The sequence below is a fragment of the Vicia villosa genome, linkage group LG1 (assembly GCF_029867415.1).
Source record: "Vicia villosa cultivar HV-30 ecotype Madison, WI linkage group LG1, Vvil1.0, whole genome shotgun sequence".
In the NCBI taxonomy this organism is placed as follows: Eukaryota; Viridiplantae; Streptophyta; class Magnoliopsida; order Fabales; family Fabaceae; genus Vicia; species Vicia villosa.
In genome coordinates this window covers 17809699-17828355 of record NC_081180.1, presented here as the reverse complement: position 1 = coordinate 17828355, position 18657 = coordinate 17809699, and the positions used below count along the sequence as shown (strand labels likewise).

At 34.3% G+C, this 18657-nt stretch overlaps 1 protein-coding gene and 1 pseudogene across 1 annotated transcript; one reads left to right on the top strand and one right to left on the bottom strand.

Moving 5' to 3' along the window:
- The first annotated feature begins 7885 nt into the window (after positions 1–7885).
- On the top strand, positions 7886–9071 carry LOC131629966 (putative glucose-6-phosphate 1-epimerase; annotated as a pseudogene).
- A 205-nt stretch (positions 9072–9276) lies between these two features.
- On the bottom strand, positions 9277–18051 carry LOC131629960 (golgin candidate 6-like). The gene is made up of 19 exons (XM_058900765.1): positions 17719–18051; positions 17516–17565; positions 17296–17423; positions 17158–17210; positions 15822–15968; positions 15617–15690; positions 15457–15526; positions 15214–15267; positions 15008–15103; positions 14873–14923; positions 14716–14802; positions 14515–14628; positions 14345–14416; positions 13021–13206; positions 12738–12841; positions 12534–12582; positions 12291–12356; positions 10729–11499; positions 9277–10005 (listed from the first exon to the last, which is right to left on the bottom strand). The coding sequence occupies exons 1-19, from the start codon at positions 17746–17748 to the stop codon at positions 9454–9456; spliced, it is 2754 nt and encodes a 917-aa protein (XP_058756748.1). The 5' UTR covers positions 17749–18051; the 3' UTR covers positions 9277–9453.
- Between the last annotated feature and the right edge of the window lie 606 nt (positions 18052–18657).

Below are 18657 nucleotides of genomic sequence, written 5' to 3'. Positions count from 1 at the left end.
CGATTTGGTCATATACAAACTTTCAAGTTTCACCCATAACCCTGATGCCGTCGTCTCCTTTGATACCTGCCGGAGAACCTTATCACCAAGGCTCAACAAAATTGCGCTGTGTGCTTTCTCGATCATATTTGTCTTCTCCGCTGCCGTCAATTCTGCATTCATGGCTGCCTCTCCCTTCAACGCTTCTAAACAACCCTGCTGAACCAGTAGGGCTTTCATCTTCAAGCGCCACAGACCGAAATCATTCACTCCGGTGAACTTTTCAATCTCATACTTTGTTGACGGCATCTTCTCCACGCTCACCGCACCAATTTGTTGTGAATTCAATGCCAATAACAAAGTATAATAGGGAATTATAGGGGAGAAGAAGAACACAATAATTGGTTATAACCGTTATTCTTTTACTTTCTCTTAAAACAAGATTACAAGTTTACAAGAATAACAAATAACCTCTCTCACCCTAAATTAGGATTTGCAGCTTAGCAATGATGAGAGACTAGTATGCTATTTATAATAAAACCTAACATACTAACTAATGGGCTTTTTCAGCAAGGCCCATTACACAAGCCAACTTAATAAACAAGCTAACTTAACAAATTAGGGTTTAAACACTAAAACCTAATTTAACATGCTAACAACTCTAGCATCTTCGACATCTGCATGCTAGACCCATCTTCGACTACAGCATGCACACTTCGACACCAGCATGTGAACAATCCTTCGACTTCATGCTTAACTCTGTCGAACTGTCGAACCAAGAAGCTACCCTTCGGCCATACTAGAGTTCGATCCAATATCTCACATATATATATATATACAGTTTAGCGTCGACTCATTCTGAATACTCAACAAAGTATTATCCATCAGATACAATCAAGACATATGATTCATTCTGAAAAGCATCTGCTTCGGACAAACATTCTGAAAAAGTATCTACTTTGCATGGCATCTTTAAGCCCATCTCAGGCAACATTCTGTCAACATCTAGATGGCATCTGCAAGCCCATCTCCAACAACACTACTTCCTGCACCAGCGAGTGCAAATTTTAGGGCACTTAAAGTGTTCAATCATCTTCCACATTCAGATCACGACAGGCAAACAAGTCAATCTACCTCTTCAGTTTTAAGAAGATTGAACAGGGGCCGCTGTTGTACCCCAAAATTTGTCATCATTTATTTACGAATGCTACTTTATTACAAATAAAAGTAATGGCACGTTTGGTAAGACTGCAAGGTTTACGGGTGCAAGGTACCGGGTTCGAATTCTACTTCTGACATTTTTCCCTTTTATTTGTTTTTAATTTTATTTTCATTTTATATTCAAAAATCACAAAAATAAGTATTTTTTAATCATTTAATTATTATTTTCGTATTTATTTTATCATGCATTTTTTAAATATATTTTTTATTAAAATCTTTACTTTAGGTAAAAAATAGTCAAAAATCATAAAAATAAAAAAGATTTAAAAAGATTTGTTCTCATTGTTGAAATATTGCATTTGAGGATAGTTTTTTTTTTTACTTTTAGAAAAAAAATTAATGAATTGACTAAATATATCAAGAATTAAAATCAAATTAAATTTGGTTTAAATGCTTGATCATATTAGTTAATAGGTTGATTTCCTATTTGATTTAACCTAATTTTTTTCCTATATAAAACTAACAACTAGTAATATACTCGTGCGTCTGCACGGGTAAAAATTTAGTAGTGTAAAATTATACTACAAATTTAGATTTATGTTTATGTATGTTTAACTGCTTAGAATTTAATTGGTTGTGTCTCATGACACTTTATAAAATATTCCATTCACATTTTAACATTAAAGACAAGTACAAGTGAGTGATAACTCAACACTTACTAAATAACAAATTATCTCGCGAGTAAGAATGAATCGGTTCATCAATCATATTACAATGAAAAGATTAGAATACATATCAATATTTAAAATATTTCATCATTGAAAGAGTCAATTTATGTATGTCTTTTTGTTTATAGCTAACTGATCGTGCCTACTGTCACTTTATCAAATATAAATTAACATTTATACATGTTTTGTTGCTTAGATCTAACTTGTTGTGTCCCTTAACATTAAAGACAAGTGCAAAGTTATAATGAGCAAGATGTAATATGATTTTGAGACAGATATTGTAAAAGTCATAACAAAGCTAAATAATAATTTTATGCAGCAATTAATATATATTGAATTGTCATTTGTTTTTGTATTTATATAGAATTGTTACTTAAAATAAAATAGATATCGTGTTGATAGTGCCCCGTAATAAAAATAGAAAATTTGACATTTGAAAATAAGAATTTTGTGTCTCAAATAAAGACAATGGTTAGTTAAAATAAAATATGTATTTTACTGATAATGCCATGTGAAAAAAATTATAAAAAAAATTGACATTTGAAAATAAAAGTTTTGTGTCTTAAATAAAGACAATTGTTAATTAAAATAAAAAAGGTATTTTGATGATAGTGACCCGTCAATAAAGTAGAAATTTTGACATTTAAAAATATTTGTTTTAATAATTATGAATAATTTTTTAATAATCATAAAATAATTATGTTTTCGATTGAGTAAATTTTTGCGTATTTCTCTTCGTTCTATTAAAAAAGATTTAATTTATTAATTTATTTATATTTTAAAAAATAAAAAGAGAAAAAGAAAAATGAGGGAGAAAAAATTGAAATAAAAATTGTAAAGTGTGTAGGGTGTTTAATAAAGAGAGTGAAAGATATAAATAGTTTAATTTATAAAAGGAGGGAAAATATAATTTGAAATGAGAAAGTGACGTTGTATAGCCAAGTGACAACACTTTATGTTAAATATCACAGAGAAAAACAAGGTAATAGGAAAGGAAAATTCTCTGATATTCTTGAATGAAAACAAATGGCCCTTTTAAATAGCCTTACATAACAACTACCACACTTAAACGTGGTATGAAACACTAACCCTACTTACCTACAAAGAAGGAATAATTAAATAGACTAAATCAACAATTCCTAATTGATAGGATAGCACAACAACCATACTTCCTAATTAATAGGATTTATTAGCAGGAACAGAAAAACAAAATAAAACTAAATAACCACTAACTTCAACACTCTCCCTTAAACTGAATGCTCATAAGCAATCAGTTTATTTCTTCAACTGAGCACATGCCAAGTAATGCCCTTAACTTCAAAAAAGAATAAGCTTTGAGAGGTTTCGTAAAAATGTCGGCAATTTGCTCATCACTTTTACAGTAGCATAGTTCCACTGCACCCTCTTTTGCGAGATCGCGGAGAAAATGAAACCTCACATCAATGTGTTTGCTTCTTCCATGTAGAACTGGATTTTTTGACAATTTAATGGCTGAGTTGTTATCGCAAAATAGCATAAGTGGACCTTGCTGTGTACATTTTACCTCTTCCAAAATTCTTCTAAGCCAAATACCTTGACAAGCACATGCTGCAGCAGCTATAAATTCTGCTTCAGTTGTAGATAAAGTTACAATAGGCTGTTTCTTTGAAGACCATGAAACTGCAGCTCCACTTAAGAGAAAGGCATAACCAGATGTACTTTTGCGATCATCCAAATCACCAGCATAATCACTGTCGTTGAAGCCAACTAGCACATTTCTTTCACTCTTTTTATAGAACAAGCCATAGTTAACGGTACCCTTCAAGTATCGAAGTATTTTTTTTACTGCTTGATGATGGAGTTCAGTTGGTGACTCCATAAATCTACTGATGAGGCTGACAGCATACATTAAATCCGGTCGAGTAGCCGTCATGTACATTAGACTTCCAACCATTTGCTTATAGTAAGTGCTGCCAATCTTTATTCCTTCATCATCCCGAGTCAATTTAGTTCCAGGAACTATAGGTATTTGAACTGGATTACAATCAACCATTTTAAATCTTTCCAATATCTCTTGAGCATATTTCTTTTGACAAATAAAAATGCCCTCTGCAGATTGAATCACTTTTATGCCAAGAAAGTATTTCATCACTCCCAAGTCAGTCATCTCGAATTCTTTCATCATTGATTGTTTAAACTCTCTAAATAAGAATTCATCATTTCCAGTAAATATCAAATCATCCACATATAAGCACACAATCAAAATATTACCTTTTTCTCCAGTTTTGATGTAAAGTGTATGCTCATAAGGACACTTGTGAAAACCTGCTTTGTTGAAATAGGTGTCAATTCGACTGTACCAAGCTCGTGGAGCTTGTTTCAATCCATAAAGAGCTCTTTTCAACTTGTAAACCATGTTTTTGCTGTCCTTCTTTACATACCCCGGGGGTTGTTCCACAAAAACTTGTTCCACTAGCTCTCCATGTAAAAATGCAGACTTGACATCCAGTTGAAAGACAATCCAATTATTTTGAGCAGCCAATGAGATGACCATTCTAATTGTGTCATGTCTTGCTACTGGAGCAAATACTTCAGAATAATCCACTCCATACTCTTGAGTGTACCCTTTAGCTACTAGACGAGCCTTAAATTTATCAATTTCCCCTTTTTCATTCACTTTTGTTTTGTAGATCCATTTTACTCCCACTGGTTTTTCTCTTTCTGGCAGCTCCACTAACTCCCATGTATTATTTCTTTCAATTGCTTCAATCTCTAAATCCATAGCATTTCTCCATATTTCACTTTTAAATGCCTCATCAAATGAAATGGGATCACTTCCAGTAAAAAAGTGAGCTAATGTTTCTTCATCAGAGAGCTCTTCACCACTTGTATAATCATTCATCCAAACTGGCCTTCTCCTTTGACGTGGCATATTTGGTAGTGATGTTTCAGCATCTCCACTTCCATGATCAGATCCAAGTGCATTTGATTCTTCCAAATTATCATGTGCATCCTCTTCTATTTCTGCACTCTCATTATCCTCTAGTTCAAGAGCCACTGATTTTCCTTTAATATGGCTTTCCCAGTTCCAGTTAATGTTTTCATCGAAGACAACATCTTTAGAAATACAAACCTTCTTTGTTAAAGGATTGTAAAGACGATAAGCCTTAGATTCTTCACTTACGCCAAGTAGTACACATTTCTCTCCCTTGTTATCAAGTTTCTTTCTCTTTGGATCAGGAACATGCACATAAGCTATGCAGCCAAAAACTCTGAAGTGATCAACAGCGGGTTTGCGAACAGACCAAGCTTCTTCCGGTGTCATGTTCTTCACAGAAAATGTTGGACATCGATTGAGAATATGAACACTCCAATTAACTGCCTCTGGCCAAAAGTTCTTCGGCACGTTCTTATTTGCTAGCAAACTTCTCACCATATTCATGATAGTTCTATTTCTCCTCTCCGACACACCATTTTGATGTGGTGTGTATGCTGCAGTCAATTGTCTCTTGATTCCATTTCTTTCACACAAATCCACAAACTCTGTTGATGTATATTCTCCCCCACGATCTGTTCGAAGGCATTGAATATGTTGTTTTGTCTCCTTCTCAACTCTTGCTTTGAATCTCCTAAACATATCAATGGCTTCAGATTTTTCCTTTATAAAATATACCCATGTTTTTCTACTAAAGTCATCGGTAAAAGTTATGAAGTACCTTTTATTGCTGTTTGAAGTTGGATTTAACGGACCGCATATGTCCGAGTGCACTAGTTGAAGGACATGATTAGCTCTCCAAGTACACTCTTGAGGAAATGATTTCCTATGCTACTTTGCAATCACACATTCTTCACACACATGAGATGGAGTTTCGATTTGAGGCAGCCCTGTTACCATTTCCTTTTGCTGTAAGGTTCTGAGTCCGTTAAAGTTTAAATGTCCAAACCTGTAATGCCATAACCATGAAGAATCTGAAATAGATACTTTGAAACAAGTTTGATCTTCAAAAGCCTCACATTTTAGTTGAAACATTCGATTCCCCGACATCTTAACAGCAGCAACTAGTCCCTCTTCTGGATCATGAATTTGACAGGTACCCTTCTGAATTACAATTGCACAACCTGTTTCTTGCAATTGTCCCAGGCTGATTAGATTGCTTTTAAGCTCTGGTACATAATACACACCTTCTATATTCTGCATCTTCCTATTCATGTGTACTTTAACAGTTCCTTTGCCCATAACACCCATGCTAGAGTTATTGCCAAGCTTGACACTGTGTCGAAAACTTTCATTTAAATCACAAAAAAGATTTTTGTTACCTGTCATGTGATTGCTGCAGCCAGAATCAAGGTACCAGATCTCCCCATTTTCAGCCTGCTCTTTCTCAGTGTGAGCCATCAATAATATTTCTTCCTCATCTGTTTCAACAAAGTTTGCCTTTTCTTCTGTTTTACCAGGACATTCCCATTGAAAATGACCAATTTTGTGACAATTGTAGCATTCAATGGATGGCCTGTAAAAGCTTCCTTCTCTAGTCCACGACCACGCCCCCTTCCTCTTCCTCTAAAGCTTCCTCGACCTCTGCTTCTTCCAAAGAAATTCCCGGAATGAGTCACTTTGAGAGCTTGTTCTTCCTCAATATGGTTTGACATGCGTTGTTCATGCACTAACAATGAACTTTGTAACTCATCTATTGACATAGTATCAATGTCATTTGATTCTTCTATTGAACATACCACATAGTCAAACTTAGATGTCATAGAGCGTAGAATTTTTTCTATAATTGTCACGTCTTCCATCTTCTCTCCATGTATCCTCATCCTGTTTGCGATTGTCAACGTCCTTGCAAAATAATCATCAACGGATTCTCCAGCCTTCATGTTCAGAATTTCAAACTCTTTACGAAGAGCTTGTAATTGAGCGCGCTTGACTCTGCTAGTGCCTTGATACTTCTTCTTTAAGGAGTCCCATATGTCTTTTGCAGTATCCTTCTTAAGAATAGTCTCGAGAACAACCCGATCAATTTCTTGATACAAGTAATTCTTTGCCTTGAGATCCTTCAGCTTCTATTCTTTTCTCGCCTTTAATTGTGCATCAGTCAGGGCTGTTTCATCCCTTACTTCTGGAATTCCTTCCTCAATCAGTCCCCAATATTCCTTCGATTTCAAAAAATTTTCCATCAACATGCTCCAATGATCATAGTGACCATCAAGCTTTGGAATTGCTGGCTGCACAAAACCGTTACTGCTCCCTTCACTTGCCATAGTCAATGTTCACAGAAGAAGACTGCTGCTTCAGATAGTCAGGCCCCTTGCGGAGCTCTGATACCAAATGTTAAATATCACAGAGAAAAACAAGGTAATAGGAAAGGAAAATTCTCTGATATTCTTGAATGAAAACAAATGGCTCTTTTAAATAGCCTTACATAACAACTACCACACTTAAACGTGGTATGAAACACTAACCCTACTTACCTACAAAGAAGGAATAATTAAATAGACTAAATCAACAATTCCTAATTGATAGGATAGCACAACAACCATACTTCCTAATTAATAGGATTTATTAGCAGGATCAGAAAAACAAAATAAAACTAAATAGCCACTAACTTCAACACTTTATTGATTAGAGAGTGTGGTTATATTGATCTTTATGTAAGTACTAATATATTCTTTTTGCTATTGATTAGAGAGTGTGGTTATATTGATCTTTATGTAAGTACTAATATATTCTTTTTGCTTAGTAAATTTTGAAAGAGCAAAAGACATTTTTGGTAGAGTGGTGATATCTTCTAATAATAGCTAGATAGTAGATTCCCTTAGTCTCGGGGGATATAAACTGACACTATTTTCTCCAACCCTTACAGGAACCACTCCACACTCACGTACAAAATTTCACCAGTCCTAATTTGCATTGACTCTCTCAAATTTTTTTTCACATACTAACCATTTTCTATTCCCTATCACCCTTACTCTTACACAAAATATCCACTTTTATATACTCTAACAATCCACATTCTTACTAACCTTGGTATATATTTATGTACAATTTGGTGTTGCAGTTTGGTGATGTTGGTTCACTTGAGCAACATGGAATGACAATAACCAGAATATGGTCATTGGATAGAGATCCTTCACCACTACCTCTAATAGACAATCATTCATCTGTGGATTTGATATTAAAGTCAACGGGAGTTGACTTAAAGAAACCGCATAAGTATTTATGATCATATGTAGAACCAACATTCCGACTAATGTCAATGTGAGTGTTTGTTTGTGTGTTAATGTCGTGTCTGTATTGTGCAGTTTTGAGTTGAGGCTTCGCATATCTCTAAGTGCTGACAAGCTCATTCTGATTCCTAGAGTCAGAAACACTGATAACAAACCATTTTCTTTTGCATTTTCACTATAAGAAAGTGAACTGAAACACCAAAATAAAATAAAAAAAGTTAATGAAGATGAAAAAATTCTGCAGTGAAGTTCGGATTGAGGGATTGGAGACACTTGATTATTTTGATAATCTGGTGAACAGATCAAAGTTCACAGAACAAGCTGATGCAATTACATTTGATGGGGAGGTAGGAATCGTAAAACATAACTTTTCTTTGAAAATCAAAAAATATTCAGCACATCATAATAGATCATCAGACAGTTTCGACTACACTCCGCCTTTCCTTTACGACAGTTTCTTTGTTTTGGTTCCTTTGTAGACGGACAGGGTATACTTGAGCAGCCCTAATAAAATCGCCATAATAGATCATGAGAAGAAAAGAACATTTGTTCTCCAGAAGAACGCAATTCCAGTTGAAGCCATGTGAAGAGTGGAAGGGATATCAAGAACTCTCTACTGTTTCATCAAGCTATTGCAGTGGACAATTGGATCCTCGTAGAGTTCTTTATGGCTTTCGTTGATGCAGTCAAATCAATCAAGATTTGTATTTGTCGTATACATTACATTGGCTTTCAGACAGAAAAAAGGTGTGCATGAATGTCATGCTGATAGATATATACCATATAACATAAAGCCCTTTTCCACCTTACAATAATATGAGAGAAGCTTAGCTTGATGGCATGATGCCATGACAATTGCTAAGCAATTTTTTGTGTATTTGTTAAGTTCCAATGGAATTTTTCAGAGTATGGAAACTGGTGATGCTGTGCATACATACTTACTATTTGTAAATTAGGAGGAAAAAAAACATGAATTTTTTTCTTTCTTTCTGTAAACACTTTTTGTTTGGAGAACCTGCAAAAAATTTGGCCCTATGATCGATCATGTTTCTATCCATACTTCTACCTTCTTTTATTGCAGGATAATTAATACACACTAAAAACATAATCCTCATCTAAAAAGATTAAACAGAATACAAATGCTTGCCCAAAACAGGGTTTCCTCGCAAATTTGACTGGTTAACATGATAAAGGAGAAAGATAAGAAAAGAAACAATTTAATCACGCCAGAATATTGTGAAATATAACCAGCAAGAAACAGGTCCTAAAGAAATCATAATTTAAAATCCAACATGGAATGTATACATTCTCCATAGATTGTGCTAGCTGTACAATTTAACATGAAATGTATCAAGTGGAGGAGACAAATAAAAATATATCACTCGTCGTCGTCTTCATCTTCGAAACCTTCAGCAGCCCCGGCATCATCTCCAATGCCTTCAAGTAGTTGGTCAACATCCTCTCCCAACTCCAGCAACCTAGCACTAAGTTTATCCACCTTGCTTTGTTCTTGCCCTAGGCATACGAGCAGATCATTCAGTTCACCCTCACTCTCCTTCAGAGCTTCTTCCCTTGCTTCAGCTTTTATTGCCTCTACATCTGGAAGTGTTGACGGCCCTCCACCCCTAAGTGCTTTCACCTCATTTTCCAGTAGAAGGTTAGATTGCTCAAGGCTATTGTATGCATCGGATAGACTCATTAGATCAGCTTCCACCTTTCCGGCTAAATTCTTATACAAATTTGCCTCTGATTCGATTTTTGCTTTTTCTGCCTTAAGTGTCTCCAACCTTTTAGATGCTTCTTGGAAATCTCTACGGAGTGTCTCTGTTTGGACTCTTTCGGCGCCTCCACTCACTCTTTGCTCAGACTGGAAACTACTGCCGGTTTTAGCCAGGTCCTCGGCCAATGTACCATTTCGAAGAACAAGATCCTGAGACAATTAAAAAAATCACTAAATAACACACATATCAAGAATAGTCAAACCATGTTACATTTGTTGAAGAGCACAGGATCCTACACGCTTCTTATTCTTCTAATGGACTCTATGCACCACACTCATGGGACGAACCTAAGAAATAATTATAGATCTACTAAGGTATCATCAAAACAAACCAAACTTGCTGAACAAATCAAACAAGGCTATGGCAGTACATCATAGTAAAAACACTTCACAAGAATGCTCTTTGCAATCTTATTTATTATTATACCATTTAAAACCAACTCCAGAATCACACATTAAGCAAATGACTGCAAATCAAAAGCCACACAACTAAATGCTCAGAAAATCTATATTGCTCCCTATGTTCCTTTTTAGTTGTGATTTTAAGATTATTTACATATACCAAAATATTAAATTTTGTTACTATTGATAGAACTGTCTGTCTCTTTCCTATAATACCCTTAACCATTTACTATCTCACTCTACCTGTTTCTCTTCCTACTGTAAATAGTTAAGGGTATTATTGACAAAACAATAGTTAATGTTGCATTGAACTTTCAAACGACGTGTAAATAGGACCAACAATTTTCTACAAAAAGAGACGGCCAAAAAGGAATAGAGAGAGTATACAAAAAGGTAGACTACCTGGAAGGAACAGATTCATGACTTATCCTGGTATACATTTTAAGAAGCATTCACAAATACAAATAATACCTGTATCTCAGAGTGCTGATTCTCAACAAAAGCTTTCAGCCGCTTTATATATTCACCATCACTTTCACCACTCTTCTGCTCTATTTCTGATGGCACAACTGCTACCTTAGTTTTTGGACGACTATAAACCTCCACAATCTGTTCTCTGATATTTGCCTCCAGCCTTTTGACAAAATTCACAAAGTAAGAGTCCAAGATTGAAGCAAGAATCGGATGATCCGTATTTTTCCTTTCTGACAAATCATTCTCATCTACATCTTGAATATCTGCCATACTAGCTGCTGAAGATCTAGAGAATGATCTATGTGTGAGTGATGACTCCGCGTTAGCGAAAACAAAACTCTTATGCATCTCCTCAAATTTCAAGAAGTACGAACTAAGCCCAATTTTCTGACTTATCAAATCAACAATGGCAAATGCATCTTTTCCGCTATCAGTAGATTTGTTATAGATCACACATTCACCCAACACAACTGCTGCAAATCCCTTTATACATACTGTTTCTGACAAATTTGATACTAGCTCAAGAAGATAGGTAAGGTGGGGCCGGGCATCTAGGAAGCAGTGCACTGCATTGTGACAATCTGCTAGCCAGGTGACCAGTAATTTCAAGATAACAGCTTGAACATATGAATTTCCTGATGTATTATTAGACTTTCCATCTTTGGATTTCATTGAAGAAGCAAGGGCCAAATATTTTACCATTCGATGCATTAGTGGTTCGGGAGCTCCTAGAGATTGCATGGGTGCCTCAATTTCAATTCGCAAAACCTGAAACATCTCTCGTAAGATTTCTGAGCACCTAAATTTCTGTTTTTCGTTTTCTAAATCTTACGATTCATACTATCATTAAGTATAAATTTGTGAAGAAAAAAAAATCTAGTGAAAAGAAGCCAAAACAAGTCAACATTGAAGCAATAAAAAATAGCAAAAATAACATTTGGTTATCCTTGAAGTAAATGCACAAGAACATTATTCATATATAAGAAGCAAATCAGATATGCGGCCATCAAGTAAAACTTGAATTACCCAAAGGTGGGACTAGATCTCTAGTGAGAGTATTTATCAATGCTAAAAGGTTAAACTTGTTAAAATTTACCCAATAGTGTCACAATTTCCATTCAACTACTAACAAATGGGAACAGAGAGAAAAATAAATATGTTACATAGATCAAACAGACCATGCAAGCAATACACCTATTAACTCTTTTAGCAAAAAAAGAAAAAAAAGAAAACGAAGTAATTTATCAATTAGAATAAGCTATTGCATGCGAGAGACATAAGCTTAGAAACAAATTCCTCAAAATAAGGGAATGGAGACAATTTTCTTTTTCTTTTCAATTGGAGTAAAAAGTTTAAATTGGATATAAAATACCCATATCGTAGAATTCCTTTCTATAGAAGAAATCTATATTTTAAGATGAATTCATTGATTTTTATATGATAAAAATTTTAGTCATAAAACAAATTAATCAGAATGTATTATGTAGTCCCTATATCTACTAAAACTGGTTGTAAAATAAAGCTAAAAAATACATTGAAGCAGGGAATTATTTGTATACCCTTTCCTTGCATGGGAGATTGTCCTTCAATATATGTGATAGAACACTAGCAGCTCTACTACAAGTCTACATATTTAAAATAACATTAGTCAGATAATTCATACTAGTAACAGTGGCTTCCATTGTACAGGTAAAATAGAAATAAATAAATAAAAAGTGTTCATTTGAATTTTACGCCCAATAGTTTCGCTGGGATTAGCTTGCCATATAAATCTGAAATATATATAAAGAAGTATCACATACCTCAAGATCACCATCATTTTCACCCAAAGTAAGACCGTGTAATAGCATGCTGAAAGAGAAACAAATGATAAAATTAAAAGTGATTGAAGATAGCATATTAACCCAAATGTTAAAATTTAGGAAACAGACACAAACGCAGTATTAAAAAATTTAATCGCAAAATATCAATAAGTGCAACATTAAAGCACCACAAACAGAACAAACCTTCCAAAAGACATATTAACATCCTCCTCATGGAATGAATGATTCACGGAATATGGTTGTGGAATTAGAGTAGACGCTAGCATTGCTTGGCCATCAGCATTTTTCTGATTTAGACAAGGTTAATCAAAAAAGGAATTAATCCATTAAAAAAAAGCAGAAATGAAAAATGTAGTCAAAAGCATTAATATGCAACAATAATCAAGTTTATTAGCTCTTCAATTATGTAATATGTATGATGATACTTTTAAAAACAACTCAAGATAAAGAAGTAAGCATAACCAACCTCACAAAAGTTTTTGAAAACATAATCAGCTGCAACGAACTCTTGCATGCTAGAAGACCTCAAAATTATTCGAAGTATAGAATTCAGAGCAGGTTCGACTTGTGGCTCCTCCCCAAGAACTTTGCTAGCAAGAAGATCGAGATTCTTCGAATCTCCAACAATCAAGTCCCCAATACATTTCAATGCCTAATAAGATAGAATTTAACAGCATCAAATTGAAAACCGCTCCATACTTCATATAGTAATAGAAAAATTTCATACAAACTAGACACTTCAGAACAACCAAAAATTTAGATCGACGGCGATGGCGTAGAACAAAAATGAGGATGTTGCGTTGGATGTATGGTAAGTAAAACTAGACGGGATAAGATTAGAAATGACATTATTAGAGAGATGGTGGAAAATAGGCTTAGGTGGTTTAAGCATGTAGAAAGAAGACCTAAAGATTCCGTTGTAAGCTAGAGGTAGAGGAAGACTTGGAAAAACTATAAGAGAAACTTTTAAGAAAGATCTCGAGATTAACAAATTGGATAAAAACATGGTCTTGGATATAACATTATGGCGTAATTTGATCCATGTAGCCTACCCCACTTAGTGGGATAAGGCTTGATTTTTGTTGTTGATAGTGTAGAATAGAAACTGGGAAAGGCATACTACTATAACCAAAAAGTAAAAATGCTCTTTTGAAATGGAAATAAAGTCAAGGTAAATTGGGGGCATCGACTATTGTATAACCCAAGCAAACTCCAAGTTCAACCGATTAATCAACAAGACGACTTATTATTGACAAACTTTCATACAAGTGTTTAGAACAACAGATACTATCACTCAGATGCATGGACATCGCTCTGTCATTAGCTAAAAGGCTAAAACATCAAACAGAACAGCAATATACAACCATGTCTAGATGTCATTTGTAATGTAAGGAATGAAATATTTATGATAGCAATGGAATCAAGAAAGGAAAGGTTATTTCTTTCCACACACATTGTAATAAGTAATAAAACATGTTTGTTGCACAGACTTGTCTATATATAATATTTATAATAATATATAGTAACTTATAAGATTAGGTTTTAGAAAAATGTGAAGATTATCTTATATGTAAATGAATGTTAAGAAATAAAATTTTATTATTGTTTAAAAACACGATATTGTATAAAGTATTTTATAATGAAAATTATTACTAGGACTTTACATTCAAAAGCACAAAGACAGTCTTAAACTAAATCTATAATGAACATATAAGATCGAATAATTAATTAAACAATATTTATATTTAGAGCTGATGTATCTATACATTGTGAGAGGAGAGTTATCTTACCGCACAGCGAACTGCAACAGGTACCCATTGGCTTTCAACACCTAATATCAACAAATTGTCCAGTACTTTTTTCTACACCCGATTCAACAAAACATCAGTATTAGATGACTGTAATGTAACCAGATTGCTATTTGAGCAATCATCATAATAAGACTGAGATTTTCACAAACCTGAACCAGAGCTGTCTTATTTTTCTGTTTATTAGCATCTTTCCCGGGATCGGCATCAGAACCTCCTTTTAGTAACAATTTTATGGTTTCTAATGCACTGAGTAGATTGATTGTCTACTGGCATGGTGTTTAAACAAGAGTCAGCTATAAAGATTAACTAACAGCATAAAGTTAAAGTAAACAAAATTGAAAGAATCCAACCTTTTGTTGAGTAAAAGAGTAAGAACTTCCCCTCAGCTTGAAAATCAATATCAATGGATCAAGTCCTATAGTCTCTCTGAGTAGTACCTGAACCATGCATAGTTGAAATCAGTATCAATCAGGAATAAACTTAATAAACACGACAGAGTCAACGAACCTGATTGGATGCATTGCTACGAATCAAATTGTTTAACAATTCAAGGCAGTCCTGAAACGTTACCAAAGAATTATTTAGACCAAAAGATATATAAAGCAAATTGGATAAACACTGTAATAGAGTACCATGCCTCACCTGCACGACTACACCACCATCTGAATTTCCCTCCTCCTTTATGATACTGAATATCTTATCATAAGCACCTTCAAAGACAATAATCTTTTGGATCTCCTGTAACCGTTAATGTATTTAGATGACATAATTCCACCGTAGTATGAAAGAAAAAAGTTTTAAAAAAATGTGAAGTGGGGGACAACATTTCTGTTAGAGCAAAAGGTTACCTCAGCTTCACGAGTCAGGTGAGTAAGAAGCAATAATGCCTCATTCCTTATAACCTGAAAAGTAAACCGTGATCATTTTTATATTATCAACTACAGCCAACAGCCAACAGCCAACAACCAACAAGTAATTATGATTGGAAAGGTTTAAAAAGCTATATTTTTTATAGTAGACATGATGACGGATATCAATTATTAAGTTAGAAATTTTTTTTGAGATTATTAGAAAGTTTTCAAATCTTGAACCTCGCGATCCATAAGCATGTCCATTAGCCGAGTTATGCCACGGGGTATAGTCAATATAGTTTCCTGTAATCTAAAGAAGTAGTCAGATAGGGTGCTTTTCAAGAAATATGATTTAACAATTTCATGAGTCAAACTACCATGGAAGCTATTAAACAAATACCTCAGTCGAGAATTAGTGAGAAGGGCGGTCAATATTTGCAGAGTATAATATCGTACATAAAAATCATCCTCTTCCTGTCAAAGTATTCCGAAGGAAAAGATGACTAAGAAACTTCATGATTTATATGCATAACCTTAAAAGTCAAGGAAACTTTTAATGATATAATTGAGATTAAATCCCATGATTTTGGTAAAGAAATTCTTACCAACAAACTTAGAAGAAGAGGGATACTTTCTTCTTCTCTGGAAAGTAAATCAGTATTCATCAAATCTGGCTGAACTTCATTACTGGATCCTTTTGCATGGTTAATAGGAGTCAATGCACTCACAAGAGTTTCCAAGGCACCGCGAACCTGCATGGATGTAATTTTTAATTAACTTGCCACTGAAATTTGTTAAAGTAAAGAAAATAGTACACGTTTAGGGAGAGGACAATTGATGGAGACTGGAGAACAAGGAACTAGAGCAAGATTTTAATAACGAATTGTTTTAATTCAATAACTGCAAACAAAAAACCATCACAGTCTAACTGATCCAATGTCCACCAATAAAGGAGACTAGCAACACCAAACATAAAACCCCAACACACTGGGTTGATGGTTGGAGTGAGATAGGAGACCACTGATTAAGAAGGATCTGAACTCATTCTTCTAAACAGAAAAATAACTAACTATAATCAAGCATACGGTCAGTATGAAGTCGAATACATAGGATTAGGTGAAGGAAGAAGGTGGCTGAGTGAAAGAATGTAATATCTCAGCCCTAATCCTATTATTTTATCTTGTTGGTTACAGGATTTGGAATCTAGGGATTCAATCAATAAATTTTATTTCTTTGCCTATTTCTCATCCAGTTTCTTTAAGAGCACTGCTGGTGATCTAAAATCTCTTTAAAAAAATGCTACCTAACATAAATAAAGGCTCTTGGTTATTACAGAGCTCATGCATGGTTTACAAACAAATTTTAGAACAAAGAAGGTCGGCAATTAAGTTAACTGAAGAACCTCAACCCAAATACTGAAAGTTGAAATTCCTTTACATACGAGTAATCAGTCATTTTGTTTATTAAATATGTGATGCAGCGTCACTAGAGTCCCTGAATGCATTGAAATTACAAAAGTATATCTCAGTGTATCTTTTGTTAGTAATTTCATGGACCAAACTAATTAACAGACGGTATATTCAAGGACTAAACTTACTAACAAAATACACATTTGAAAATCAAACTGACAAAGGAAAGACATATTTGGGAATGCTTTGTAATTTTCAAGAACCCAGATTGTTATTTACTCATAAATCATGATAGATATAAATTAAGGACCGTATACAAATCTAGATTAAGCAAGGTGGACTACTTTATGAATCTAATAATCAACCTGTTGAAAACAATGTCACATACTTAACCTCAGTTTTTTTCCTCTTTTCACTTATCATCCTAATAACAACTAAAATAACGATGTGGATCCTTAAGGACAAAAAGAAACATGAAAAAACAAAAAGAAAAAATAGACAGTAAATATAATGGGGAAGAATGTTTTATCACCATTTCAACATCATGACGTTCTTCTTTTAAGACACCTAACATTATAGGAAGACCTGAAAAAGGTGCACGAAACACATTCCATAAGCCGAGTGAAACAAAACTCAAACAACTTGTTCGCGAGAAAAAGGATACACATACCCATTGCCCCAAATGCTAACTGGAAAGCTTTATTTTCTGAGACAACAGCCTGAAGCTCCGTAATAGCATTTCTCCTATCATCGGGTAGTTTCCCGTTGCTTATTCGATCAAGCAAACGCTCAACATACCTATTGATACATCATACATAACATTGAAAAGATTAATAGATTAATAGCACTAAGAGTAAAGCTTCTCAAAAGGATCAAAAAATCAAACTTACCTATCTTCATTTGAAGAATTCTCGTTACCAAAAACAAGTCCAACAACACCCTGGGAAAAAGTTAATAGATTAACTAATTAATTTCTAAACGGTGATTAATTAATAATTACCCTAATCTAGTTGTGATCACTGAAATGAATACAATGCACTGAGACAAATTTAGGAAATTAATTTGAAGAGAGTGGTAAGGATGGGATTGTTACCTTGTAACCAGACATTAAATCCATTTTCATAGCTGAGAGATTTGTTGAAGGAGGAAAAATCGAAGCGAATCTGAATGTAATTGATGATAATCGAGATATGGTGATGATTGAGGAATTGGGAGAACCCTAGAAAAATCTGAGAGATGAATAGAGGAAAAGTGACGGAGTGGCGACGGCGGTGTTGAAGCAGGATCGAAGCTCGACGGAGTGAAGGCGAAAGAGAATTCGCGGAAGAAGACTATGTCGAAGCTCGACAGAGGAGAAAGGGAACTCTGATCACAAGAAGTCTAATAACCATTCTTTTCAACCCTGATTTCACGATTCCTTTTTTTTCAATTGTTTTGATACTTTTAATTATGTTTCTTTTTTTTAATTATTTTTTTTAATAATGCCACGTAATTTAAAAAGTGCCACCTAGGCGTTTTTGGTAGCTAAAGTGGGGATGAGGGACCAAAAGTGTTTAAAAACAAAACAGGGAGACTAAAATCGTGAAAACACAAAAATAAGGGGACCAAAACTGTAATTTAGCCTCTTTTTTTTAATTATGTTTCTTTTTCTTGATATAACATAATTTACTTTTGTTTAAATAATAGATAATGATATGTCAAAGGAGATAAATGCTATAAATAAATCTGGATTGGGCTATGATGACTTGTGTGGTGGACCGAATGATATCCTTTGCTTTGGTCTAATAAGTTTTTGAGAATTTTTTGATTGACTCCTATGAGGAGGATTTCCAGCGAAAATCTAAAATTACCCTGCTTCGGATCTCCGAAGTATTTTTTTTCTAGATTTTCTCAGACTTTGGAGATGCATCTCCAAAAACACCTCTTTTTTGGTGTTTTCGGAGATGCATCTCAGAAATCCTTGAAAATTCAAAATAAACGTTGGATTTTAACTGTCAAGTATTTTTTCGGAGATGCATCTCCGAAAAAATCT

Coding starts and splice junctions, on each gene's coding strand:
- LOC131629960 (XM_058900765.1), bottom strand. CDS start 17,748: ATGAAAATGGATTTAATGTCTGGTTACAAG. Junction 14,803..14,872: donor GTAGCAATGCATCCAATCAG/GTTCGTTGACTC, acceptor TGCATGGTTCAG/GTACTACTCAGAGAGACTAT. Junction 12,357..12,533: donor AAAATGATGGTGATCTTGAG/GTATGTGATACT, acceptor TTAAATATGTAG/ACTTGTAGTAGAGCTGCTAG.